The sequence below is a fragment of the Buteo buteo genome, chromosome 19 (genome assembly GCF_964188355.1).
Source record: "Buteo buteo chromosome 19, bButBut1.hap1.1, whole genome shotgun sequence".
Classification (NCBI taxonomy): Eukaryota; Metazoa; Chordata; class Aves; order Accipitriformes; family Accipitridae; genus Buteo; species Buteo buteo.
In genome coordinates, this window is record NC_134189.1 from 22,718,975 (window position 1) to 22,746,570 (window position 27,596).

General features: G+C 45.2%; 1 protein-coding gene across 1 annotated transcript; it reads left to right on the top strand.

Annotated features, from left to right (window-relative positions):
• Positions 1-373: 373 nt before the first annotated feature.
• Positions 374-27,065, top strand: LOC142042121 (potassium voltage-gated channel subfamily A member 6-like). Its single transcript, XM_075051669.1, has 3 exons — positions 374-6,603; positions 6,912-6,998; positions 24,551-27,065. The coding sequence occupies exon 1, from the start codon at positions 374-376 to the stop codon at positions 1,991-1,993; it is 1,620 nt and encodes a 539-aa protein (XP_074907770.1). The 3' UTR covers positions 1,994-6,603; positions 6,912-6,998; positions 24,551-27,065.
• Positions 27,066-27,596: the final 531 nt, after the last annotated feature.

Below are 27,596 nucleotides of genomic sequence, written 5' to 3' on the forward strand. Positions count from 1 at the left end.
TCCCTCCGCTCGTGGGTGCGTGTTTCTCCGCGCCTCCCTCCGCGTAACCGACACCCCCACCCTCTCCCCCCCCCGTGGGTGTGGGTGTGCGCGGCGGGGAGGGCAGAACCGGACCGCTCCGAGCAGCAGCCAGAACACACCGGCACCGGAGGAGGAGGAGGAGGAGGAGGAGGAGGAAGAGCTGCACCGCACCGGGAGCCCCGCCGAGCCGCCGGGCGAGAGCGACCGCACCCCGAAGCGCAACAGGCGGGAGGGAGGGAAGGGGCAAAGGGGGGGGGTCGGGGGGCGGCGGGGAGGATGGAGGGGAGCGGCGGGGCCGCCCGCTGAAGGCGAGGGGCGAGGCGGCGGCGGGGAGCGGGGCAGAGCGGGCGGGATGCGGGCGGAGGAGCCGCTGGCGCTGGCGGCCCCGCGGGCGGGAGGAGGAGGAGGAGGAGGAGGAGGAGGAGGAGGTGGTGGTGGTGGTGGTGGTGGTGGTGGTGGAGGCGAGGGGGAGGCGGAGGTGCCGGGCGAGGAGCGGAGCGGCGGGAGCTGCTGCAGCAGCGAGCGGCTGGTGATCAACATCTCGGGGTTGCGGTTCGAGACGCAGCTGCGGACCCTCTCCATCTTCCCCGACACCCTCCTGGGGGACCCCAGCCGCCGGGTGCGCTACTTCGACCCCCTCCGCAACGAGTACTTCTTCGACCGCAACCGGCCCAGCTTCGACGCCATCCTCTACTACTACCAGTCCGGGGGGCGGCTGCGCCGGCCGGTCCACGTGCCCCTCGACATCTTCCTGGAGGAGATCCGCTTCTACCAGCTGGGCCAGGAGGCCATCGAGACCTTCCGCGAGGACGAGGGCTTCATTCAAGAGGAGGAGAAGCCCCTGCCCCAGCACCACTTCCAGCGCCAGGTCTGGCTGCTCTTCGAGTACCCCGAGAGCTCCGGGCCGGCCCGGGCCATCGCCATCGTCTCCGTGCTGGTCATCCTCATCTCCATCGTCATCTTCTGCCTGGAGACCCTGCCTGAGTTTCGCCAGGAGCCCAAGGGCGTCCAGCCCGGCTTCGGGGAGGCGGCGCTGCCCGGAGACGAGGCGCTGCTGCTGCCGCCGCCGCCGCCGCCGAGCGGGACTCCACCACCCCTGCGCCCGGCCGCCGGCGCCGGCCCCTTCTTCACCGACCCCTTCTTCCTCATCGAGACCCTCTGCATCATCTGGTTCTCCTTTGAGCTCCTCGTCCGCTTCTTCGCCTGCCCCAGCAAGCCCGAGTTCTCCCGCAACATCATGAACATCATTGACATCGTGGCCATCATCCCCTACTTCATCACCCTGGGTACCGAGCTGGCCCAGCAGCAGCAGCAGAAGCAGCAGCCCGGCAGCAGCAGCAACAACGGGGGCCAGCAGCAAGCCATGTCCCTGGCCATCCTCAGAGTCATCCGCCTGGTCAGGGTCTTCAGGATCTTCAAGCTCTCCAGGCACTCCAAGGGGCTGCAGATCTTGGGGAAGACTCTCCAGGCCAGCATGAGGGAGCTGGGCCTCCTCATCTTCTTCCTCTTCATCGGCGTGATCCTCTTCTCCAGTGCTGTCTACTTTGCAGAGACCGATGACCCCGACTCCCTGTTCACCAGCATCCCTGATGCTTTTTGGTGGGCGGTGGTGTCCATGACCACCGTGGGCTATGGGGACATGTATCCCATGACAATCGGTGGCAAGATTGTGGGCTCCTTGTGCGCCATCGCGGGTGTGCTCACCATCGCCCTCCCCGTCCCCGTCATCGTGTCCAACTTCAACTACTTCTACCACCGAGAGACTGATCACGAAGAGCAGTGCCAGTACACCCACGTCACCTGTGGCCAGCAGCAGTCACCCTTCTCCGAGCCCAAGAAGGGGGACAGTAATCAGTCTCTCAGCAAATCTGAATTCCTGGAGGCAGAAGACCTGGAGTCCATGAAATATTCCAACTTCATTCCTCCCAACAACCAGGGTTATAAAGAGAAGAAAATGCTGACAGAGGTGTGATCGGTTTTGTTAGCCTGGGTCCAGACACAGAGCTGCAAGCTGCTGCTGCACAGCCGTCTTCCTACTAGCAGCTGGATCTTTTCAGCATTTACATGCCAGACTGTGAACTGTGATACCGTAAACAGAATGATTGTGATAATGGGCTCTTCTGTCCTGATTTGCTGTTTCTCATTACCGTGTGCAGGCGGAAATGTTCTTGCTTTATTCCGTGGAGTGCTAGCTGTCATCCCCCACTCCCTCGTGCATTTCTTTCTCTGTTTTTGAAGACTGCTTTAATTCAATGTTTGCTCTGAAACCTAGCCTTCCTACTCCACTAGCAGAGAAGCCCTTGCCACTACTTCGGCTGAAGGATTCGGCAGGGAGTAAACAGTTAAAGGGGCTACAAACATCTGGCTCGAGCTGTGCCCTTAGTTCCCGTGCCAGCGCGGTGCCCTTGGCTGGGGGATCGGTCACGCCTGCCATGCCATTGCCTTTGAATAATGGAAACGCTGTAGCCAGCATCACAGTGAGTTCTGCAGCTGTAGGGGAGAGTCAGCAGGCAGCCGCCTGCCTTCTTTGCAACTCCTGGCATGCTAAAGACCCTCTTGGTTTGTGTTTCAGAAAAGGTGCATAGGTCTAAAAGCTCTTTGCTACTTGTGACCATATACCGTTGACCAAAAACAGGCTTATAGAAATCAACAGGCTTGGTGAAGATGCTCTCTGTTTTGAGCTTGCTTCAGCCTTATTTATGCCAGTGCCCTGATGTTAATTGGCTTTTACAGTACCAACTTAATCTTCATAGTGGTAAGTGCCTTCTGATGCAAGGCACATTTGAGTAAAATCGTTTGTTATCTCCACAGTTTATCTCCACACAATAGCGTTTAATGAGATGTACTTTATGCTTCCGATACCCAGTTCTGTATTCAGGCACGTGAGAGCAATTGACTCCGCTGCGTTTTTATTGAAGCGTTTGTATAGCTGAGGGAAGTTTGCATGTTGGTATTTTGTTGACATTGCTGAAACACCCTGACCACAGACAGCTGCACTTGTGCTGTCTGAAGATTGCACTGATTTAGCAGGTCACAGGCATAAATTGCCCCAGGGTAAGTGTGTCAACATTTGAGATTTAGACTGGCACAGATACAAACTTCCCTAAGCCATCTGCACAAACCCAACAGCGTACCCCAGGCCTTTCAAATGAGGGGAGGAACAGCTACCCTTGAAGAGGTGCTTTTGCTGTGTTACTGATCTAGCCGGTTCCTGGTATTTCAAGGATAGAAAGCACAGCAATGTCTTTTGCATGCACTAGGTTTTACGAGAGCAACTCATGCTAGCAATGCAAAATGCATCACTTGGCCTGCAGTGCTGGGTTTGCCAAGGGACCAGAGATTTGCATCTTAAGACGCACATTTTGCTCCCCAGATCATTTCCCTTTTTTAATCAGCTCTGCCTTACATCTAACTAATTTAAAGTGTTTCAAATGCTGCCAGTGGATGAGAAGGGGAAATGGATGCTTTCAGATTCTATTGGCAAATTTTCCTGCAAGGAAAAGTCTTTCTTGTTTTAAATCTGAGTGTATATTCTGCATTCACATGTGTGCATGTGTATGAAAGCAAAGGCAGCCATTAATGCCTTGCGTCATACTGTATGATATGCATATTAGAATGTACTACATATTGCATGTGACACATGTAATACATAAACCAGACATAATATCAAGATGCAAAATATATAGAATACATTTTATGTATATGTATATATTATGCTTTTCAACCATAAGGCTAAGAATGCTAAAGGCATACACTTTAATATAGTCCCAACTGGCTACAGAGCTGGTTGTGAGATGGGATCTGTTTGCATCTTCGTTACCCTGCTTGTTTTTCTTTGTCTTGAGATCTGGCTCCATGCCTAGAGTGCTTTTATTGTGGCCTCTCCTCGTCTGGGCCCTGATCATACGGCAGAAGTTGTTTGTGTAAATCCTAACTGCTGCATTTCTCCAGAGTCCCGTTGTCTTCTCAAAGGTTTTTAATGTGCAGGGATCTCCCTCGGGGTCAGCGCACAACCATTACATTAAAACCTCTGTTCTCTCTCGCTGAAATCGGTAGCAAAATGCCACTTGTCTCAGTTACTGCAGGTCAGTCTGGGAGACACAAGTGTGATGCGGTGAGGGCTCTATAGCTGAGAGGAGTTTGCCTGAATACATAGGTGCCTAATTCCTCTTTGGTTCGTCGGGACTGAGGCAAATGTCCGTGACTGTGTGGGCCTTGGGAGCCATCCTGCATCCCTTGAAGCACGTAACCCGCCGGTGGGTAAGTAAGCCTGGCGAATAAGTGGGACTGAGGAAGGATCAGCGCGGTGGCATCTCTGCTGATACTGTGCAAAAAGTTGTCTTGGTCAGTGAGTTAATTCAGTAAAAAGCTGCTGTTGTTCTTAGTTGTGTTTCAGGGTCACTGTAATGAAATCTTTTCTGTGAGTGCAAGAGAGTGACTCTTCAAATTTTGTGTTTGCCCTAGCAGATGCCCTAGCAACTAGCAAGAGAACCTGCTATTTAAGAGGGATGTTTCAAGGCTGCTGCTGTCTCCTAGCAGAATGCCCATGTTTGGGGTTATTTTATGCCCGACTGTATCAGCTGATAAAAGTTTCCCCAAAGTAAGATATAAAAAACTCAGGTTAAGCACAAGTTCAGGAGGAGGCATGAGGCACGCTGAGCCTACGTCAGAAAATTCCCGTGCTTTTTTCTTCCCTTGGGCCTGACCCCGTTGCTCCTGCCAGGCAGGAGCCCTCCCTGCTCAGAACAGGTTGTTCTCCCGACCAGCACGACAGACGGCTGGGCAGGGAGACTCCGGCAAAAAAAACAGATGTGAGGCAAATTACTGGTAGCATAATCCCAGCGTGTCTTTTGTAAAGAGATTTCCTGCTCTCAGGTGAAATTCAGCAGTGAGTTTCTAGCTGGAGCGTTGCCTGCACACAGACACGTGCACGTGTGCACACGCATACACCAAACACCCGCGTGGAGGAACCTCGTTGCAAACAGACAGCTTTGTGCGGTTTTTGCAATCCACATTTTTCTGTTCTGAAAAGGAGGTGCAAATGAAAATGTGGGAGGCAGGAGTGGTGTTTGCTCCCTGGGTTTTCTGTGTTAGAGCTAAGAGAAATACAAAAAGCCAACAGAAGCTTGGAAGCTGTAACCTGGAACTTATGTTTAGGCATGTAAATCCTTCTCTAAGCATCTCCTGAAAAGCAAGGCAGTGAAGTCCCAGAGTCATCAATAATACTATATATTATAGAACTTCTGGAATTGGGCATTTTTATTAAGGACCCTGCAGAATTTTTTCAAGTGACTGAAGTGACATAGTGGCACACATGCCGTCGACTTTACAGAGGACTCGTGTCACCAAATCACAGACATGCTTTCGAAAATCTCACCTCGGATTCTTAGCTCTTAGCACTCACTCCTGGATGTTCGAAACACAAATCTGTCTGTCTGTCTGTCTAGCTATTTCCTTCGGAAGGCAGAGCGCATCCTCATGAAGCAAAGTAGGCACCTCCAGGGACTTGTTTCCATAACAACCTCCCAGACTTTCTCTCTACCCTGTGACTTTGGCTACAAGCAAAAGCACTCGTTGAATATTTTCAGTTCACAGATATTAGTACCTTACCTTTACAGCTGTTTTCTTTGCTTACTGAAGATGATCCTGTCACCTTATAACATGTACAGCTGTCCTGTCCAACTCCAGACAGACAGTTATCATCGTTTGAAAGCAGAGAGTGCAAACCAGGAGATGGGAAGGGATTTTATCGGTATATCCTTGTGCACAGAGAAATGGGGAGTGTGTGAAGGGCAATCTGAGGACTCGCAGTCAAGGAGCTGAGGGGCAGCTGGCCTGTGAATGTAGAGCCATCCTGGTGCCCGGTGACAAGGAATACAAGCTAAAGCATCACATTAAAAAAAAGCAGAAACTCCTCTTTCAATGATCTCACTAGGAAATAGTTTTGCTGTGGAAGAGACTATTGCTCCTTCCAGAACCCTTGGCTGTTCCATGCCAGTCGGTTGCCCAGATAATTTTCCCACAGGATGTTTTGCAGCAAAGCAGGACAGGGTGGAAATCATCTTGTTGGAGGTGGGGAGGGAAGGAAAGGAAAGAAGAATTTTACTGAGGACACCTTTTTTTAATCCTCACTCATCGACCACACAAAAGACTGTAAGCGTGAAAGGCATGGAGAGCTGTTTTGCGATATTTCAAAGTCTACGTTATTGGCGGATTCCTGCAGTTACCTCCAAGATGAAACTCCTATTCTGTTCCTGTTTGGAAAATGTTGCAAGTTGGGATTTCTGAGCAATTTTCTGTTTTGGCCCTGTCCCTTTTGATCCAGCTTCCATGGATAAAAATTCACTGTTACGGCAGCTGTGGGGGTGAAGGTGACTGGACTTGGTGTTCTTTCCTAGGCCCTCCCGTTCAGCGTACAGAGATCCCTATGGAGATGAAGAAGAATGAGCATAAAGGAAATTCAGGGCAGCAAGACACAGGGTAAGGACTGAGATGTCTTCCATACTGTGATGGAAAGAATAGCATCAACCCTAAAAGCAAAGGAACAAACAGCTCCAGCATCTGCTGCTATAGCAGAAGTAGGTAAGATTTCTTTTTCTTCTGTGAAATTAATGACTAAGAGTTTCTTGCGATTAATGAGGAAGGTTTTCCTAATTAAGATTTGCAGCCTAAAGGGAGAATCTGGTTTTAGGTGAAGAAAGAAAGATAATTATAAACTGCAAAAATATAGTATGAGCCAGATCCTCACCATCTGCTGATTCAAGTTGGCAAAACTCCATTTAGTACAACCACCTTGGTTTAGATTGGGCTCCAACTTCAATCTTCTGCATCAAGTCAAAACATATGTAGTATTTGTTAAAATGCTTATTTTTGTTTGTTCTTTTCTTGAGGTCCTGTTTACATCAGGGAAAGATCTGCAGATTACAGCAGGAGTTAACTACAGCTTTCCCAAAAGCTCTCATCTGACTTGAGTCCAAGTAAGTCTATCAAAATCAGCAAAGTTAAACTTCTCTTTAAGTTTATATTGACAAAAATAAGACCAATAGCATTTTATTTTATTTTATTTTTCAATGGTGGAAAAGTGCAGACAAATTCAGAGGGATGTTTAAGACTAAGTGAGATTCTGCCCACAGCTGCAGCCCTGTAAGCACGAGATAGCTCTATTGACATTGCTGTAACCGAAAGTGCAGTCTTCATCTTTGCTCTTTGGAGCTCGCACTCTAGACAAATCTGAAGACATTTGTAGCCATATTATCAGCAGGTTCACAGTCGAACCCCTGACTTGCAGTCATCTGCTTTACACATGAAGTTAAGGAGGGGAGCAGGTGCTTGCAGCATGAGAAGACTTAATCCTCTGATAAAACAAACCGGTGAATGCCGCGTGTCCTTAGGTGCCACCAAAGAGAGTCGGTGATGAAATTACCCACCAATTTGCAAGAAGGAGCCCTTCTTGTGCAGGGTCAGGTCCTAAGTAAAGCAAGACCCTAGTCAAGGAGATGAACCCAGAAGAATGTTTTTAGGGGAAAGCAGACAGGGACTGCAGTAACCTTGATTTCCAGTGTAGCTTCTGCTGTTAGCACTTGTTAATTCTCTATGCCTTGCCTAATTGGCTGGGTTTTCACTTGCTCAGGGAAGTCTGTCTGGGCACTGCTGGCTGGCACAAGAGCTTGAATATCGTAGCATAGTTTTACACTTTGGGAAACACATAACTGTGATCAGTGTGGGTTTTACGTTCCTAAAGCATAAACATTCATTGATAAACATTCACTGCAGGAAATATCCGTGTTGTCTGTAGTGGAAATTAAGAGGGACTGAAGCAATAGATTGAACTTTCCTGTGTATAACTTTTTCTTCGTGAAAGAAAGGAAAGGATTTATAGGAGGGAAAGTGCTCATCAACTTCCATGGTCACCCTAAAATACTGAAGCCCTGTTGCCTATTCATTAGAGACAAAGACTCGGGGGAAACCTTTGTCTTCATACAAAATATCATTGAAAGTTCAGTAAGTCCTTCTTTGGCTTCACTTTCACTAAATGAAGATAAAGATACTTACTCAGTGGTGTAAAGTTTTGGACCCTATGTCACAAAGTGCTATAAATCACAAATTTATCCATTTAATTACCAAATTTAACAATTAAATTACCAAATTTAATTGGTTTTGTAGCCACTGTTTGTTTAAAGAAAACAGAGGTCTTGATTCAGCTGTCTGCCCGAGGTTAGATAAATGTATCCTTATGGATATGAACAGTGTGACTCCTGATTTAAGAAATGGTGAGAGGAGAATCAGGCCAAAGAAGAGGGCTGTAAATGCAGATGTCTAGAGTTGATCTCGTTAGGTGTCGTAGATACACATTGGTCCATTCACCTAAAAGGTTGTATACAATTTTACACCAACAGAAGATTTAGCTTTTAGAGTACATATTGGTTTATTCTCTTACATTCTCTGGAGAGAAATTAAATGGTATTTTACAAGAAAACTGGAACATTACCGTCTCCTCTTGCTGCTCGTTGATGCATCTGTTGTTTTCAATTAGCTTGATGGCATCCATTTTCAGGAAGCAGATGCTGCCCTCTTTTACACGGGTGCAATTCTGGAATAACTCCACTGACGTCAGTGAAGTGACTCCAAATTTATCCCCGGTGAAAGCAGAATTGGACCACAGTCTTTTTGTTTGCTTATCTGCTAGGGTGCTCTCCGGAAGGTGCATCATTACCGTACCGTAAGGGGAAGGTGAGCGCTTGCCTGCTGTGCCGTGCTCAGCTCTTTGTGTCCTGGACATCTCACTCACGAGCCTGGCAGGAGCAGAAGTCAGGCTGGTGTGGGGCGTGCGTGCTCACCAGGTTCCCCATGTTGAATGGGGCAGTTGCTTGTCCTAGATACTTGACTGCTTTCCCATCCCCATTTCCATCAGCTTCCTCTTGCTTGGATATGTTTTCCAAGGAGACAGAGTTTTTTAAGCTAAAGAAATGTCTTAAGTAATATAATATTGCAAGTCTTAAGTACTATAATAACAGAAGGGTAGCAGAGGTAGGCACAGAGACAAACTCTACCCCTCCTACGGTTTTTTGCTGTTATGGCTATGTGAAAATTGTTGCAGCCCTGGCAGGTTGGCTATACATCTGCTGGCTTCAGAGTCTCCATTTTCAGGGAATATTAAGTTTAAACAAATTGGGCTACTCCTTTCCTGCTCTAACTCTGCTGATCTCAGTCATGCCTTCCCCGAAACTGGACAAAAAGCTTCATATAAAAGCCACTAGCATGCTATATGGAAAAATACTACTTGAGATGGGGCAGATGAGGGTGAATAGAAGGAAAAGAGTCAGTAAAGAACAGAATAAATAAGCAGTGTGAGAGAGGAGGGAGGTTCTTAAAGGAGTTCTTCAAGGATTAGTCCTGGGATTGTTTAAAATATTAGCAGTAATGCTGAGACTATGAACTCTAGCAATGAAGCAACCTAAGCATCATCATCAAGACTGTGGATTAGGACACAGAACTAACTGACTGAATAATTGACTTAAAGAAATTGGAAGATCCTAAATAGCACAGAAATTAAAGTTACGATAGGGATTTTGGTGGCAAGCTTATCAGTTGGGGAAGACAGCCAAAAAGCAAGATTGGGGGTGCTGAGATCAGCCAGAGTGCTGGTGTCACTTACTGAGCCACCAGAGAAATGCAGCCATAAAAACTGCAGGTGCAAGGCTCTGAAAGTCTCAGAAGGAGCACGTTCAGTCCCACCTGGGAAATGTTAATCCTGTAAGGCCTCATCTGGAATGCTGTGCGCATTCTTGGTGACCTAAATTTGGTCAGGAAGGATGCACGGAAGAACAGCAAGAATGATCAGGTGAATGGAAACTGCTTTGCAAGAGGAAGCTGGAAAAGCGTGACTTTTCTAGGCCAGCAAAAGATTGACAAGACCTAAAGTTACAAAAATACTGGAGGCAGAGTAGCCAAAAGAGGTAAGAGCTAGTTAAGCTAAAAGGCAGTGTTGGTGTTTGAACAATAGAGCATAAACTGGCTATGAATAAATTTACCCTGGAAAGAAGAAGGTGATTTCTAATATAACAGACAAAGAAGGAGAAATGAAAGCTTGCTCATTCCAGGCTGAATAGGAGAAGTGAAAGCAAAAAACAAATTTTTCTTTTTTTTTCAGATGGACTTAAATTTATGAAAGGGGTAATATGGAATTAGTTACATGTGATGAAATAGCACGAGTTCAGTGGCCTTGTCTACTAGAATCCTCTCCTACACCCAGGATGTATCTGAGATGCTGAATAGATGAGAAATTGTAACATCTTCCCTCATGTTTTGTGTCGTCCAGCTCATTTGCCATACTGCACCCATTTAGCTACAAAATGCTAAATCCTGGTGATTTTATTATTTAATATGTGAGGTGTGTGTGTAGGAGGGAGAACTAGGGGAGAAGCTGTGAGTCTTGGGAGATGTTTTTTCTCTATGGGACTGGGGGAAGAGAAAGAAGTCCTAGGGGTGGGGTAGGATGGAGCAGGGGATACCAGATCACTCTAGGAGCTAGTCTGGAGACAGAGGGGAGGTTCATGCCCTTTAACAAGCCTCCGATCTCTGTTCGCTGCTCTTCCCCTTAACCTGGAACCTCTGTTGACCTTGTCTGGTCCTTTCTCCCTGTCCAGAGCTCTCCAGCTCTACGCTGACCTTCTTCCTTCCTGGGGTCTCTGGTAATTCTTCACTTCCGTGAGGAATCATTGGAACAGTGCATTGTACCTAATTTTGAGAAAAGCCTTGAGCCAGCTCTGCTGCAGCTCAGCTAGGTTGTCTGATTTGGATGCAGATGCGAGATCTTCAACAACATTTGTCGAATGGAAGGTCAGAGCAGTTGACAACAATGGCCACTCTGGCCTGAAGACGTTAGCAGAATAATTTCAGGCACTGTTCTGACAAAGACAGAATAAAGCTTCATGTTTCCTCTCTTACCTCTTTCAGTTCATTTCATCCTGTGGAAAAGTCACAAAATATCCCCTTAAGCTCAGCAGATAGAATATACATTGACCAAGGTGGGAGCTTCACCCATCCATCCACCTCCATGTCACAAAAGCGCCAAGAAGAATCTGTCCTTATACTTTGTCCTTGAGCCTTCTAGTTTCTTCCTGCCCTTTGTTCACTTCTGTGAGGAAACCATCATCTTGGGATGTGTATCTATATTTTGGCTAGCTAGTTCTACTCTTTAACTTTGAAATAGCTCTGCTTTTTCTCCTTTAAGTAGAACAAAAGAAAAAGCAAAGCAAAGGAAATTTTACGAATAACCATGCATGTGAATGTGGACACCACTTGAGCTTTATCAATGACATTAGCAGGATGGTGCACACAAATGCAGTTGTCCATAAGTTGTCTTAAGGGCTTGTCCCAAGTGCTTGGCATAATTTCTTGAGTTACAGCAGTCAGCCAAATTAGAAAGGAATTAAAACAAATATAGAGTGAGCCAATGAGTTTCATTTGAACCAGGAACACAGTGTCACATCTGGTTTCTGAGCTCAGTTCACTTTGAAATTGATGGAAGACACCACCATCAGCATGTTTATGTGCTTCTTAATTTACTGTTGTTATATCATGTGCACTGCCGTTGTGTATGGACCATTGGTCTTGAGGCATGTAACATATTAGTGGTGAAGATCCTATTGCAGCAATCACCACACAAACCCTGAGCAAAAAGCAGGGCAAAGGGATTTTACGGGTAGAGTTGTCCTCTTTGGAGCTTGAAGAACCTTCCAATGGTGAGAGAGCATCATTACATTTTGATTTTATAGTAGGAACAGAATAAGGCACAGTTAGCTGTGGAGAGTGGTTGGAAAGCAAGAGTCTAAATGAGCGGAACCCATGACTCCTTTAGTGCTACAGAACAAACCTTCTTCTTCTTGGCCCTGGCAACTGTGTCTTTTAGCAAGGAGGTGTTGACTTTGACAGGGAGTAGAGTTAAAGAGCACAGGAACAAAACCTACAGGTAAGTGATGTGGATTCATCAGGATACGTAAGAAGCATGGGAGATGCATTTATTGTGAATCTTCAAGCCAGTCTGATTTATTTATGCATAAATAGTATTTACATGGGTTCTTTTTTTTGGCTTTGCATTGCAAAGCTAGCAGCTCAAGAACACTCTATCCAGTGTGTGAAATACTAACATGCTCTCAACCTGTGACCAGGTTCTGACCCTATTTGCTCTTTCCATGCTTCAGTTTTAAACCTTCCTCAGTCAAGACCTGCATTCTTATAATGGGTTTATATTTTTAAGGGTAGTGCTGTCATTAAACAGTATGGAGCTCTGTGCACAAGCTGCCTTGTCAGTGATGGAGGAACAGACCTGCTTTGTGTTTGAATCCCACTTCATCATCAGTACCTAAAATGGGAAGGTACAGAGTAGATATTTACCTGTTGGTCCTGTTTGGTGTCAGGCGGGCAAACTTAGAACATCTACTTTATCACTGTATTTTTTCTTTAGATAAGTACCATGAATATATTGTATATTTCTCAAGCTCTGAATTATGCTCATATTTTAATGTATCAGAAATAGTACTGTTAGGTATGTTCCTTTTAGTACTGTAGACTATGGGCTTTCATGCTTACAAAATAATACCCACAAAGCAATTGATCTTTGTAGTCTGCCCTTGGAGGTGGCACAGTGACTTTCAGAAACATTTTGGGGGTTATTCACTATTGCTTATCCATTAGTCTGTTATTTGATGATCTGTTACAGTTTTCTGCAGTGGATTGCAAACATTTTTGTAGGACATATTTCCATCAAAAGATGCCTCTTCCTCAAAATCAGCAATATTTGTGAGAGGAGTTTCATTTCAGCTCATTTTGGCATTCTTTAAAAAATGCATGTTTAGAAAATTTTGTAACGTGCGTGATCATTTTCTTAATGTTCTGAATGTTTCAGCTTTTTAATTTTTTTTTTAAGGAAATGTATGTAAACAAGGTAAAATACAAAATTTTGCATTTATGTCTTTTTTTACTTTGATCTGTAATGAGAGATATAATGTGGTTTTGTTTTGTTTTGTTTTGTTTTGTTTTGTTTTGTTTTGTTTTTAAGGGAGGGGATAGTCCTTGGTTTAGGAGAGTGTGTTTTTAAAAAACTTTTTTCCAAGCAATGTAGTGGTAGCCATTGGTTGTTCCTGATTACTAGCAGTGTGGCTCCAGTGTCAGCTCCAATACTTCCTTGACTTCAGTTAGGTGATATTGAGATGCTCCAAAAGAGATGAAATAGACCAAATGGTATGGGTACTACAGCATGTATTAGTAGTGACAGAAGGGATGTTCCAGTGCTTTGACTATTGCTGAGGCAAGCCAGTTGTTCTTGAAAACCCGCACAAGTGTTTAATGAGTCCAGACTGCTTTTACAATACAATTTGACTTGCTAGAACATGTCATTATGAATTCTGAGCTCCACCTGTTTCCACTCATCAGCTAATCTTTTAGGGTCTTTTTACTCATAGATTATGGACTAAGAAAAGAAAGAAGAAAAAATAAATTATTACTAATAATTTTCTGGGTGTATTGGGAAGGATGGAAGTTGAAGGTGCTATCTGCAGTGTGCTGTAGCTCACCTCCTTACTTACCTTTTTTCGTTGGCTCTTTAAAAAAACCTGCGCAGATTTGTGAACTGCCATTAAGACTAAGCTACGTGTATTTCAGAGAAGATGAGTAGTGAGCTCTTCTTTGCATAGTAACCATTAATCAACATTTCCATAGAAGTTGTCTGAATACATATTGATCAAGGCAGCTGCAGCTGTGATAGAGCTGCGATGGGTTTTGGAGACCGATGCAGCTTTCCTCTCCATCCTCCATCCCCCAATCATGTAACCTACCATAGTAGAAAAAACACCAGCTGGTACTTCTGGCCCTGCCATTTCTGCTTATTAGTAAGTTGCATCAAAAGGTTGTATCGGGGTTTTTTTTGTTAGTTAAGAGGCCACTTAATAAGGAAGGTCTTGTAATTAAATATTGGACTTGGAGTCAAGGGGACAGTCCCCAGTACTGTCACATGGCCTTTGGGTGTCCCACATATCTCAGTGCCTGGATAAAATGGGACAGTATTACACCATTTAGTTGCTCCTTTTCCCTAAACCATTTAGACAGGGAGATCTTTTTGAGTACGCCCCATCTCTCAGCTAAGACCTATATGTCAGGCACAGTTGGGGACCCTGCTCCCTAAGGACACCGTGTTGTATTACTGTCATAACAGTAGTAACTAACATATGGACAGTGAGGACCAAACAAACACAGAAAATCATTTGGCCCTCTGCATGAAACTCACGGAATATCCGAATGCTAACAAGTCCTGCTGTTACCTAGCTCTGTGTTGGCTTTGGGCCAATGCTTTGGCCATGCTGATCTGATTTCTGTTTTTCAGGCTCAGACACAAAATATGCAGTGCAACCCCCTTATTCGTGACTCTCTGTTCCCTTGCAGGCTGCCTTATAATTAAAAGCGTGCAAAATATTTCTATATCTGACAAAGCCCAGAGCTGACTTACTGCAAGGTAAATTGAAAGCCCGTTGAATGCACCATGGAGATAAGAGGCTGACATCTACTTTTCACAGCTAGTCCAAAACAAGTAAATTTATGCAGGTTTTTCTTTTTTCACCCCTTGAATTGCTATCAGAGACCACGGTATTGAAGCAGCAGAAGAAAATATGCTAGAGATGGGAGGAGTTCACCATCTCTCTCATAGATTTGTGTTAGCTCTCCAAGCACGAAGGTGATTTGGATGCTAGCAGCTCACTGGTACTGAGCAGTCAAATCTGCACCTTGAATCTGGCAAGATCATTTCTGTACAGATTTTCACTGGCATTGTTAAGAACTAATCCTCATAAATGCTTTTCTAGTTTTTGTTCCTTTATGGTCTTTCAGAGGAATATGAGGATACATAGAATAGCAATTATGGTTCCTCGTGGTTTATATTTAGTCATATATTGGTGATTCAGAAGCAAGCATGGGCAAAAAGGCCCAGATGAATCCTCTTGCAAACTCCTGCCTGTCCTATAGCGTATTTAGGTGCCTGAGTCACTTACCTTTTTGGAGAGGGCCCATTGTCATGTCTCTGTGCCCACCATGACACATGAAGAGTTTTCTTGATGGCCGAAATATTTTAACACCCCTACTGATGCAGAGAGTTGGTTTCAGGCAAGTGGAGCCAAATTCGCAGCTGGTATTCATACATCAGCACATTTTTCTTCTGATGCCAACTAGGCAGGGTGGTACAGGGTGTTTTAGAAGTCTTTAGGTTTTCAGCTGGTCAATTTTCCATAGGGTTAGGAAATGAGACCTGTTATCTTGAAAATTCAGTGTCTTGAAGCATAACTAAAATTCCTATTGGAATGGTTTTGAATTTTGGCTATCCAGTCTGCCACAGCACCATAAAAGTCTGGGGACGGACTGAAGCTCACAGGCACAATCTGGGCCTGGATCTGGTATGGATCCGACATTTCATTTTTCCCGTGCCTCGATTTCCCCAACTGTAGAAGGGAAATAAAGTCTTTCTCTCCTCAGCATGCAGTTGGGTGTTTATCAGTGATAAGGATCAATAGGAACAATCAACGTATTCACTGGTAAACTCACTTTTCTCCAGAGAATGCAAATGACCCTTTTTCCTACGGGGTGTCACAAGCAGGTGGAGTGAGGCCGGGCTGGGAATTTGGACTTAGGTTTGCGGCTGGGACAGCTGGTTACTGTGGGACCTTCAGTCAGCTTCTCTGCCAGCCGACTTCTGATTTCACATGGTTGTAACTTCCATAAGGAGCATCATTATTTTCACAGCTGGAAACAGGATAAATGGGATGTTGACCCTCCTTACTTGCTTCAGTGACACTGCCTCCATATTTCCCGGTGCCGCTACACCTCTTTCCATGCTTTCCAGCAATAATCATAAACCTGACTACTGGGTCTGCAGATGACCAGCCAGGCATTCAGAAGATACGATAAGTCTCACTCCCAGAAGTTTGGTAGAAGATAGCATTTAAAAAAAAACAAACCTGTTAAAGCCCAGCTGCACCATGGCCATTGGGAATTTTTTCTAGTGATTTTAGTGAAACAGAGTTGGACCAATAGCAAGCATATTTGAAAGTCCTGCCTCTTGCTCTAAGCTGGATTAGTACTTGACAGTGAAAGAGAGATGGGAGCAAAGGATCCTTTGAACCCAAATCACCCACTTCTTAGGGACTGGCGAGCTGTAAATGAAGTTGCTGCTTGTATTTACGTTGCTGTTTTTGATCACACTCCTTGTCTCCCGGTGATTGTTGCCCTGGTGGTCCCTTGAGTGTCTGACTCACGCCATGCCACCTCCACTCCCACCTCCACACGTGGAGTCCACCAAAACAGTGCCTTCCCTCACCCTGCTTTCTTTTAACTCCATGACTTCATCAAAGTGGGCCAACTTTCCTATAAATTCATGTGGTTGCTTTCAGTTTATTCATGTTTTACCATGCCAGGCTGGTGTCAGCTGCAAAGGCAAAATTATATATTGATGCATATGTGGGGCCAGAGTTAAGCCTTGGAGAGGAACAGAAAGAGAAAGGAGAGCTGAGCCAGAGGGGCCCTGGAGACCCTTGGAAGGAGGGGAGAGGTAAGGAGTGGAGATGACTATTACCAGTGCCGCAACCATGGCAGCAGTTTCCTTGTCCCCAAGCCGTTTTCCACACTTCTCATCAGCATCCGCAAGCCTGGCTTCCCAGGGCTCGGGTATAAGCAGAGCAGACGGCAGAACCACGGCTGTTTTGGTGTCCCCAGCAGCCCGTTGTCCTTAGCAACTGTTGTCTTTGCCTCTGCTTTAGACCCAGCTCTGATATTTTGTTGTGATTTTCTGTGCTGGTTCCCTGGGTATATCCATACTGCAAAAAAGCATTTAAAACAACAATGAAGGTAAAACAGATAAGGAGTTTGCAAGGGCTAGCAGCTGAAGCCAAAGCTGGTAAGGAAGGTTAGACTCAAGTAAAACTCAAGTTACTTCATCTTCTTTGCTACTTTAAGCTGAAATAATTGACTTTGGTGATCCTTTCCAAAAATTTTAATAAGGACAAGCATATCTTGTTGAATTTTAATTTAAAGTTGTTGATTCTGCAGTTGTCCCAGAATGTTTTTCTTGAAAGCATGCTTTGTGAGTCTAGGAAAAATCTGAACCCTGTGTCTTAGGATCCTCAAACACTGTTGAGAAGGCTTTGAAGTCTGGTGCACAGTCCAAATTTTAATGTCTGTGGTTTGGCTCCATCTTTGACCCATAAATGGGAGGGGGTCATGAAACTGTGCGGATGCTGTATGTATTGAGCTGGAGCATATGTGTGGAGTATGTCCATGCATGGGCATGTAAAGGCTTGAGCCCCCTTCAGTCCATGTGTGATAGCTGTAGGTTACGCAGCTTTGCGCTGATCTTCAGTAGAATGCAAATGATGTGGTAATTAGCAAGACTGTTAACTGAATTTGGTTTTGTGCAGTACTTTGAACATATAAAGCGTGTTGTAAGCAGTAGCTGTTATTAATTAGTTTCAGGCTTACCAAATACAATTTCTCAGCAGCAAAAAGAAGCAGTTGTTCTGGAGGTTGCTGTGTAGCTACCAGGCTAACCCTTTCGGGGGTTAAGCTTACTGTTGTTTATTCAAGCAAAATGCCCACAGAAAGCAGATGGTGATCTTTCTGAGCAAAGACACAGAGGATCAGCTGGTGTGCCCGCATGGGAGAATCTGCAGAATTACGTTGAATTCTGAAAAGCCTGAAAATTCAAAGGGGGAAAAAAAAAAAAAAAGCAACCTGTGATGTGAAAAAGTCTGCCTTACACTGACTGTTGGTGTCAGGAAACGCCACCGAGAGCCAGCGACGGGTTTGTGGGTGACAGAGTGCCATCCTGTGGGCCGTGGAGGTATCTGCCAAGGCAACGCTTGGGTGGGCGACCTGCGCTGCGAAAGGGGGTTGGCAGCTTGTGGCAGAGGTAACCTTGGCCACGAAGGCTCCTTTTGCATGAGGAGAGGTGCCCGCCTCGGTATTTGAAGTATTTAAGTGGTTTCTTTTGCTACTGGAGAGCTCTCTCGGTAGGCAGGGCTGGGGTGTGCCGTGAACCCGCCGCAACGTTCCTGAAGCTCTACACCCTGGCTGTGCAGAAGCAGGACTCGCAGGGCAGAAACCTCCCCTGATAACAGAGATACAGCCTTTTTTTTTTTTTTTTTTTGAGCATAGACTGGTTCTTTCAAGATGTGAGAGAGAGGGCAGCTTCTTTTCGTGCAGGATCCGTGCTGGTAGGAGAACCCCCTGGCCACCGGGCAGCAGAGGCGGCTGGTTTAGGGGTGCAGCGGGACGTTGTCCTGGCTGCTGAAGCTTTGCGGGACGTAGGATTAATGATGCAGAAGAGGAAGGGTGAGCACTCCTTGGAGCAAGGAATGAGACCTCCTGCTCTTTGCTCCTTCCTTCTTTCCTGGCTGAGAGCTTTCCCACCAGCAACTTGGCGGATCTGCTTGTTTTGTCATTCTGCCAGTGGATCTTGAAATCGGCACGCTTTGCAAGGACCATGTAAACAGGCAGCTCTGGGAGCACCTGATGGCCAAATTGCTAACGCCTGCAGCTTTGGAGTTCTCTTTGGAGGCAGCTGCAATAGAGGAGAGCACAGAAACAAGGTGCCTGGTATCCTGGGTGAGTGCCCTCACCCCTGAGCTGTTTTATGAAAGGAAGCAACGAACCCTCTCTGGCTCTTCCCCTTCTGGTGTGATGGGAGAGAAGGGAGCGGTGGTCAGGTGTGAAGTACAGCCAGTCGGCATGTGCAGAGCTGGACCTTTTTCTTAAGGTTTTAAGCAATCCATATAGCAAGGTATGGGCTGGTGGTATGTGCCTGGGAGGCCTGAAGCACAAGACAGCCTGAGTGGCACTGTCATTTGCCATAGGCATGTGGAGAAATTCAGTGTTTTCTATGTTCTTGTGTCTCCGGAGTTTGTTGGCAGCTCAGGACAAGCACTTTGCCTTGCTACATTGGATTTAGGCACGTAGAAGGGAATCGATGTGCGACCTGGCCACATGACCCATTTTCTGGAGCAAGTCAATATAGTCTTTGCACAATGTCATAAAAGACATTAAATCCAACAATGTCTTTTTAACTGTTAATGTCAGAATTAAACTGAACATTTGCTTGGAAGTTGAGATTCCTCAAGGGAGTTCCAGATGGCTCCTAGGGAGAGAAGTGCGAGCTGCATATGGCCAGCGCTGTGTGGTTAAACTGGGGATTTAATTTGAGGAAGGATGATGGAGTATTGGGAATTTCCCTGAATATTTTCATTCACTCAGGCAAGCTAAAACTACCAATCTCACGTGAGGCAGTGCTGCATCTTTTCACCTGAACTGTAACATCACCTGATTTTATGTCCACTGCATCAGTTTGCCTTTGCTGTAGCAGGACACTGGAAGGAGTTTGTAGCTTTATCCTCTCATTAGAAACTCAGTTGCTTCCTTCACAATTCTGTTGCTCTTTTTGGCTTCTCTGTTTTAAGATGGGGACTGTAAATACATTGGATCTGGTCTGTTTAATCACCTCTCCCTTATCCTTGGACAGTATAATAGCCTGGCTGCCACCTGTGTCTTTTTATTATAACGGAAGCAAATAAAATTTGCTTTGGTGGAGTTACATCCACTTGAGGTAACTTTCCCTACATTTTTGCTATCCCCAGGGTTTTCAACTGTGACAGAGACACTCAAAGCTTTAAATTATTCTCAGTTAACTTGCCAGTACTTGTTCCTATGTGTAGATCTCCTTCTTACTTTACACATATAGTTTGGATGGGATTGCATCTATCATCACTGAGAAAGATTCAAGGATCTTGTATGGTAGAAGGAGGCAGCAGGTTTTTTTAAATACGAAGATTATTGCATCTTTTCAAATCATAAATGTAGAAGGTGTCTGAAACGTGGTTGAAAAATTGCACAGGCGAGTTTAGATCCCATTCCAAAGCATAGTCCCTTTTTTCATGTCACTGGTTTCAGAAAGCCTCTCTGAAGAGTTAGGAGCTATTTACTATGAATTTAAGCATCAGTATCGGATTCTCAAAATTAAGGGCAATAAGGGATAGAGAAATGGGTCCCCAAAATTAGTCCTTTGCATCCCTCTACACATATATGAGGCCCACCTTTTCAAAAATGGCAGCGATGTAGTAGGTTTGGTTTCTGGATGCCTGTACAAGACGTGCATTCTGCTTTCTGAAATTCAGCCTCTTCAGAGTGCCAAGCTGAGCATCCAATGTCACTGGCCACTTTGGAAATTCTTGGTTTAGTTTTGTACTTTATATTAAAATAGTATTTAAAAGTAAGTAAGCAATAAGTGAGTAATGAGTAAGTCGTAGGCTGGCAAGGAGTACTTCAGTATTTCATTTATCTCATGCTTCAACTTGCCTTACTTCATGTCAGTTCCTTTTAGATACTTTATTACTTTTACATTTATAGAATTATAGGCTTACAAAAATCCTCTTCAGTCCATCTGCCATTCTTCTGGCCCAGTCAAAAATCTTTCCTATCGCTTTCTCTTTGTGAGCGATAGTAATCATTATTTTAATGGTGCTTTCAAACACTATTATAACCTTGGATCTGGACCCTGGTTTCATGTCAGCCCTTTACTGCTGTATTATACTAGCTAATCCCTTGCTTATTTGACAGATTTAAAATGGCAGTTTTGCTGTCCTGTGGCCAAACTGTTTTTTTTGCAATATTTTCAGTTATATCAGTTATACTTTCTGAGCTGTTTTCAGACATCTGCTTAATGCTGTAGTGTTTGATCCCTGCAGTTGCTTTGTTTATACAACATTTGATGAAAGGTGGTCCAGAAAAAATTAGATTTGGGCTCCTGGATTTGCAAATACTTCAAGAAGATTTTTCATGCTAAACTCAAAAACCTGTTTATGTCATGTCTCTATTTACTGGGACCATTTCTATTGCTATTGATTTTAAGTTTTGCATAACCCTTGCTTTGGACAGGCAGATGACATTACATACCTTAACCATGCAATACTTCCAGTGCAAGAGGAGTCTTGTTTGCTGCTAAGGAACTTTATTAAGTGAATTTATAAACCATAAAGGAGCAGGGATCTTCTCCCTGTAGATCAGGAAACAAGCTATAAGGAAGTATATTTTACAATTTCTAAGCATTTGTTGACACAATGCATAAAAGGAGATGCTAGATATCCAATATTGAATATGTAGACTCATCCTCTACTCCTTCTCTACTGACTTTGGGGAAGATCCACATCAGATACATCAACATAAAACTAAGAGTAGAATCAGACCAACAAACCCCACTGTGATCGTTCACCCTGCAGGAAAATCCAATGATTTGTCATTCAATTAAGGCAGCTGTTGCAGACATCTGTCTCTGCCTGTGAATTGTTTGATGGGGTCTCTCTCTTATTAAACTCCAAGCAATCACTAGTATCCAGTTATTGTTGCTCTGAATTTTTGGAAAACTGTGAGCTAGCCTTCATATCTCTATCTTGTTCACTCTTTGTGATCCCTGGATTGAAAACTTCCCTCTCCAACTTATAATTCTGCAGGAAAAAGCTTACATGAGAGAAAACTCAGTGAGGGAATTTTGCTTTGAAGATGAGCACAGATTTAGCTTGCAAATCAGAGATTTCTCACAGTTTTGATGAACTCAAAGCAAGCAGGCTTTACATTTTGTTGGTAGAACTGGCTTTTTCTTAGAAAACTTTTTGAAAAATGAATGCGTTTTACAAATTCTTACTTGTAACATTTTACACGTTCTTATATATCTATAGTCATTGCTTAAATATGTAGCTTCTGTGTGAGCATGAATGTGCTTATATATATTTATATTTATATAACCATGCAATATTTTATGTACCACTGCCATTTACTCCTTTCTGAATCTAGATAAGAGCTCTTGACAAATCTTGTTCAGTTTGTAGGCTTCTCCCTACAGGTCTCTCATATTTTTCTCACTTCTTTCTTCTCCTGTGGGCTTTGGCAATGTTGCAACCTACCTTCTGGCTCAGGGCTTTCTCACTGGGGCACTCTTTTAATAACCTGGTCCTGCTCTTCTTTTTCTGGCTACCTGAGTCATTGTCAAGCAGTAGCAGGAGTTGCGGGAGCACGAGGACTAGAAAGTGTACGGTCTTCCTGGTGGAATAAGCTGCTTTCATGCTCCTGTACAGAGTGGGAAATGGAATTGTCTTGGTAGAAAAAACTGTGTAAAAATATAAATGGTGCAAATTCTTTGCAATGCAGGGCTTGAGCTACTCATAGTGTTTAGGTAGACACAGGCTTAACTTCTTTAAGCTCATGACTAGCCCTGTCAACTACTCACACAATTAAATTAAGTCTGGACCTCAGAGTTTTGTTTAGGACTCAGGAGTCCTAATTAATTTAAAATCACATCCTAACCATGTATCTGTGGTGAGTTGACCCTGACTGGGTGCCAGGTGCCCACCAAAGCTGCTCTATCGCTCCCCTTCTCAGCTGGACAGGGGAGAGAAAATACAACGAAAGGCTTGTGGGTCAAGATAAGGGCAGGGAGACATCACTCACCAATTACTGTCACGGGCAAACCAGACTTGACCTGGGGAAATTAGTTTAATTTATTACAAATCAAATCAGAGTAGGATAATGAGAAATAAAGACTAAATCTTAAAACACCTTCCCGCCAACCCTCCCTTCTTCCTGGGCACAACTTCACTCCTGTTTTTCTCTACCTCCTCCCCCCAGCAGTGCAGGGGGATGGGGAATGGGGGATTAAGGTCAGTTCGTCACACGTTGTCTCTGCTGCTCCTTCCTTCTCAGGGGGAGGACTCCTCACTATTCCCCTGCTCCAGTGTGGGGTCCCTCCCACGGGAGACAGTCCTTCATGAACTTCTCCAACATGAGTCCTTCCCACAGGCTGCAGTTCTTCACACACTGCTCCAGCGTGGGCCCTTCCCCGGGCTGCAGTCCTTCAGGCACAGACTGCTCCAGCGTGGGTCCCCCAGGGGGTCACAAGCCCTGCCAGAAAACCTGCTCCAGCGTGGGCTCCTCTCTCCATGGGTCCACAGGTCCTGCCAGGAGCCTGCTCCAGCGTGGGCTTCCCATGGGGTCACAGCCTCCTTTGGGGACCCACCCAGCTCTGGCGTGGGGTGCTCCCCGAGCTGCAGGTGGAGATCTGCTCCCCCGTGGACCTCCCTGGACTGCAGGGGGACAGCCTGCCTCACCAGGGTCTTCCCCACGGGCTGCAGGGGAATCTCTGCTCCGGCACCTGGAGCATCTCCTCCCCTCCTTCTGCACTGACCTGGGGGTCTGCAGGGTTGCTCCTCTCACATATTCTCACTCCTCTCTCTTGGCTGCAGAAAGTGTAGGGTTTTTTCCCCCCCTTCTTAAATATGTTATCCCAGTGGCGTTACTACCATCGTTGATGGGCTCAGCCTTGGCCAGCAGCAGGTCCATCTTGGAGCCGGCTGGCATTGGCTCTGTCAGACATGGGGGAAGCTCCTACCAGCTTCTCACAGAAGCCACCCCTGTAGCACCCTCCCGCTACCAAAACCTTGCTGTGCAAACCCAATACAGTATCATAGGAACACATAAGCCATCCTGTGTAAAGAAAAATGCAATAGGTAACTTTTAGGGGCATGTTAGACTAGCAGAGTTGAGGCTTTGCACTGTTGATATACAGAGGGAAAAGAAACATAAGTATTGCTTGAGTTATGAGGAACTGTTTTGTGACTTTTCAGATTGTAACAGACCTTGACCAATTTAGGAAGGCCCAAGTGCCACATTTATTCCCATCACTTCTGTCTTCCTTTTCTCTCTCCTTTGTTGTGGAGGACTGCAGATGTCTTTAATAACTTATGAATAGCCCTTTAGGTTTCATGTGTCACCAGCACAGATGGACCTAGATGCAGGACTGGACTGCATCAAAGTGTGACAATGGAGAAGTCTATAAATGAAGAAAAGTCCTTGCAGCTCCAACACGTTTTCCATTTGTTGCCTCAATAAATCATTTCAGATCTGATTAAAAAAAAAATAAATTAAGAAAGTTCCCTCACTTGCTCTGATTGACTTTCCTGACCCTGGCATGGAGGAAGAGGCTTATAAGCCAAATTGTTAATATAGATCTGTCTTAAAAGGACTTAAAATTAGACACCAAAAAACTGGCTACGGGAATTAACAAAGTTCCAGTTACAGTAAAGGTCAGACCTTGGGTCTCCGTCCTTGGAGCAGCACAGCACTGCAATGCATCCTATCAAACTTTGCAACCTTCTAATAAGTGTATTTCATCTCATGCAAGAAGAGATGCATATAATTCCCAGCAGCTGTAAGGAAAATTCCCCCGTAAATCAAATCCCCCCAATAGGAGTCAAAGTAAGCAAAGAAATGTAGCATGTTCCATTGTAGCCAGCTGCAGTTATATTGACAAGATATCTCAAATTCAGTCCCTTCAAACATTCTCATTAAGAAATGAACCCTTAGGCTGACATGTCTTAACTGTGATCTGTGCAAAATAATACATTTGTTTGGGGCATTTTTTTAACACTTACAATTTTTTTTTTCTTGCTAGGCTGGATTCTGGATGCTGCAAGGCTGTCACGTCAGGATGCTGCAAAGGAGGTTGTTGCATCTTCTTACTGTAGAGTTGGTGAAATTTCCCTGTGTGCAGGGAATACAACATTTATGGACAGGAAACTGGTTTCCTTGCTTTCTGGTTTTCTTGTTGCTGTTGTTTTAAAATGGGTTAACACTCCTAGATCCAGGAAACTGAAACTAGATGTAAACAAGGGTTGGAGGGAGGAGGCAGGGAGAATCCCATACAAGATTCAAATGTGTCTCATTTCTGGGAAAACTAAATAAAGGAGGATTCAGTTGCCAGTAGCTAAATAGCAACAATTTATGAGCTGTTCATCAAAAACCCCAGACAAGCACCGAGTCCTGTGGGAAGCTGGAAATTGTCACAGGGCACCTCCGAAAGGCTCCATTGTTGAAACTGATCTTAAACCTTTTTTCAAGTGGAGGATCCAGTCCTGGTAAATGCGTAAGGTCAGCCCTTAGAAGAGCAAATAGCTTTCTCTAGACAATCGAACAAGTGGCTAAAGTGTCCATTTGTCTGCCTGTCTTTTGGCCTTGGATTACTGTGCTATTTAAAACTGTGTTTTAATAACTCAGATAAATGGTAGATGTTCCACATAGCTCTACAAGTAGTAATCATCCTGTTCATGCATAATATCTGATATCTAAGGGATGGGCCCAAACTAGAGGTATTTCTCATTTACCTATGAAGCGTCTTGCTTTAGCGTATGTACAGTCAATTCTTGTTGTGAACATGTGAGTCCACTGCCTGCCCTAAAGGAGGTGGTGACTTAGTTTCAGTGGCTGTAGAGAGCTTCACTGAAATAGCACTGTTTGTAGTCCTTCATGTGTTTTAGAAGGCACAATAGCCAGACAGTTCTGAAAATGTAATATAATTGTGTTCAGTGTTCCCAGAAAATGCTCTGAAGTCTTTTCCCATTGCACCATTGTGATAAAAACCTCTGTTGCTTTTCAAGCTCCACAAGTCCACGCTGTGCCGTGCTGAAACTGATAGAAAACCCAATTAGCACTGACAAGTGAAGGGCAGAGAGGGATGCTCTGGCCTGCAATCCCCTCCTTTTGGCAGCAGCAGAGGTCAGTCCTGCAGCCAAGTGCCCATAACCAAACGTGGAACCACTCTGTGCGTGTTGCCAGCTCTCCGCATCGGAGAGTGGGAGGGTGGGTAGAAAGAATTGGCTCTGGGAAGGGAGAGACTGAGAGGAAGAGTGATGTAAAGGATACCCGGAGCGTGACGACTGGGATTTTCAGAAGGTACTCTGATGGATGCTGGGCATCCAGCTTCCCTAGGAGTCTTTATCAGTAACACCCTCTACATTTTCATGAACGGCTTTTAGCCTGTCTGGCAGTCGTCACAGTCAATGTGTGAGGGAAAAGAGGTAGAAGGCAGCTTTCTCTCATTCGGCAGCTTTCGGCACCTGTAGCAGCCTAGGACTGTAGCACTGCCTTGTAGCTGCTGGCTGAGGGTCTGATCCTCTGACGAGCTGTGACTTCCCGACTACCTGTGACTCAAACAGGCTTATAGGACTGGGCTTACGGAAACCCCGAGGTGCCAGATCCAAAGACGCTTTTGGAGCAGGACTGCTCAGTAGGCCTGAGCGTGGATGTGAGCCCACGGTTCTTAGGAGGCGACATTCACTCCGCGTTCATGTTGTTTGGGCGCAAACGATACAGAGACCTACTCTACGTCTCAGTGCAGCCCAGCATGCGGTGTGGGACATCTCCGAGTCGCTGGGTATCCTGATGTGTGTGGCAAGGCTGTGTGACTGACCATGGGTAGCCAGAGCTGCCATGGACCCTTTTTGCAAGGGCAGTTGTCTTCAGAGTCAACTTAAGTGCAGGCTGCGTTTAGAAAGGTGCGAATATGCTGCAGAAGTCTATGGGTACCCTCAGATACATGGCACGCAGGTCAGAGGCTTTAGACCACACTGTGTGCCAGCACAAACAGCAGGGATGTTACTTACAGGGTTGCTTTTCTTTTGCCGGGAAACCTTGCTCTGATGCATTATTTCATGGAAGGCAGTTGGGATTTGCAGGCCAGATCATGTGGTGAGATAAGTAATTCCAGCTTCCTTATTGGAGCTAAGCTGATTTATACAAGTCTGGTCCAACATTTCTGAGAAATTGTAGCGGTAGGGGTTTTTTTGTTTGTTAGTTGCACTGAAAACCTGAAGCCTTTCAAATAAAGGACACGAAGTAAACAGAATTTTTAGATGGAGCTTGTGCTTCAGGCTGGCTGCTGGATTCAGACTTTGAGAATACAAGTTCTTTGTGGAGAATCCCACACACAGTGGGAGAAGAGGTTATTGGGCTTGAAAGTTGACCAAATAGATGGGACTCAGCCGAGCTTTGAACAGCAATCATTGTCCTTATTGGTGATGCCATAATATGCGCTTGACTCAAACCCAACGTTGCACAGGCCAGAACCTGATGAAACCATGTAACTAGATATTTGTGATTGTTCCTACCAGTGTGATCCACTGTTAAATAGGCTAGACATATGAATAAATTCAATATTTTTTAAAGTGCAGTGTGTTTTTTATGTCAGAAAGACTGGTTGCACTCTTGGACTTTGTTATGTTCATGTGAAATATTTGATGTGGAATTTATACAGCTGTGCAGCTTTCTCAGGACAGTTCACGACCACTTGCAGAAGTGCACCTTTTTCCTCCTCGGAGGTAATTCCTGCGCTGAACACCTGCCACAGGGAAAGGTGCAAAGGTAACTTGGCGTGTCCTCCTCCTAGTCCTGCAGGGGTGGTCCCTCCGTTCTGTGACAGAGCAGCCAAGGCTGCTCAAGCTTACATCAAATTGAAGTGATCTCGTGGCTAGAGATCAGTATAGTGCTGGTGGGGGGCATGTGTGTCTCACCACACCTGCTGCTGCCTCTGTCCCTCCCCTTCTCACCTCATGGCCCTACAGATACCAAAGGATGCACGCGTTTTAAAGGACTTTCTCCTTCTCTAGATGATGTCTGGCTCCATTCCAGCCCTAGCCCAAGAAAAGATGGTTTTGAAGGTACCT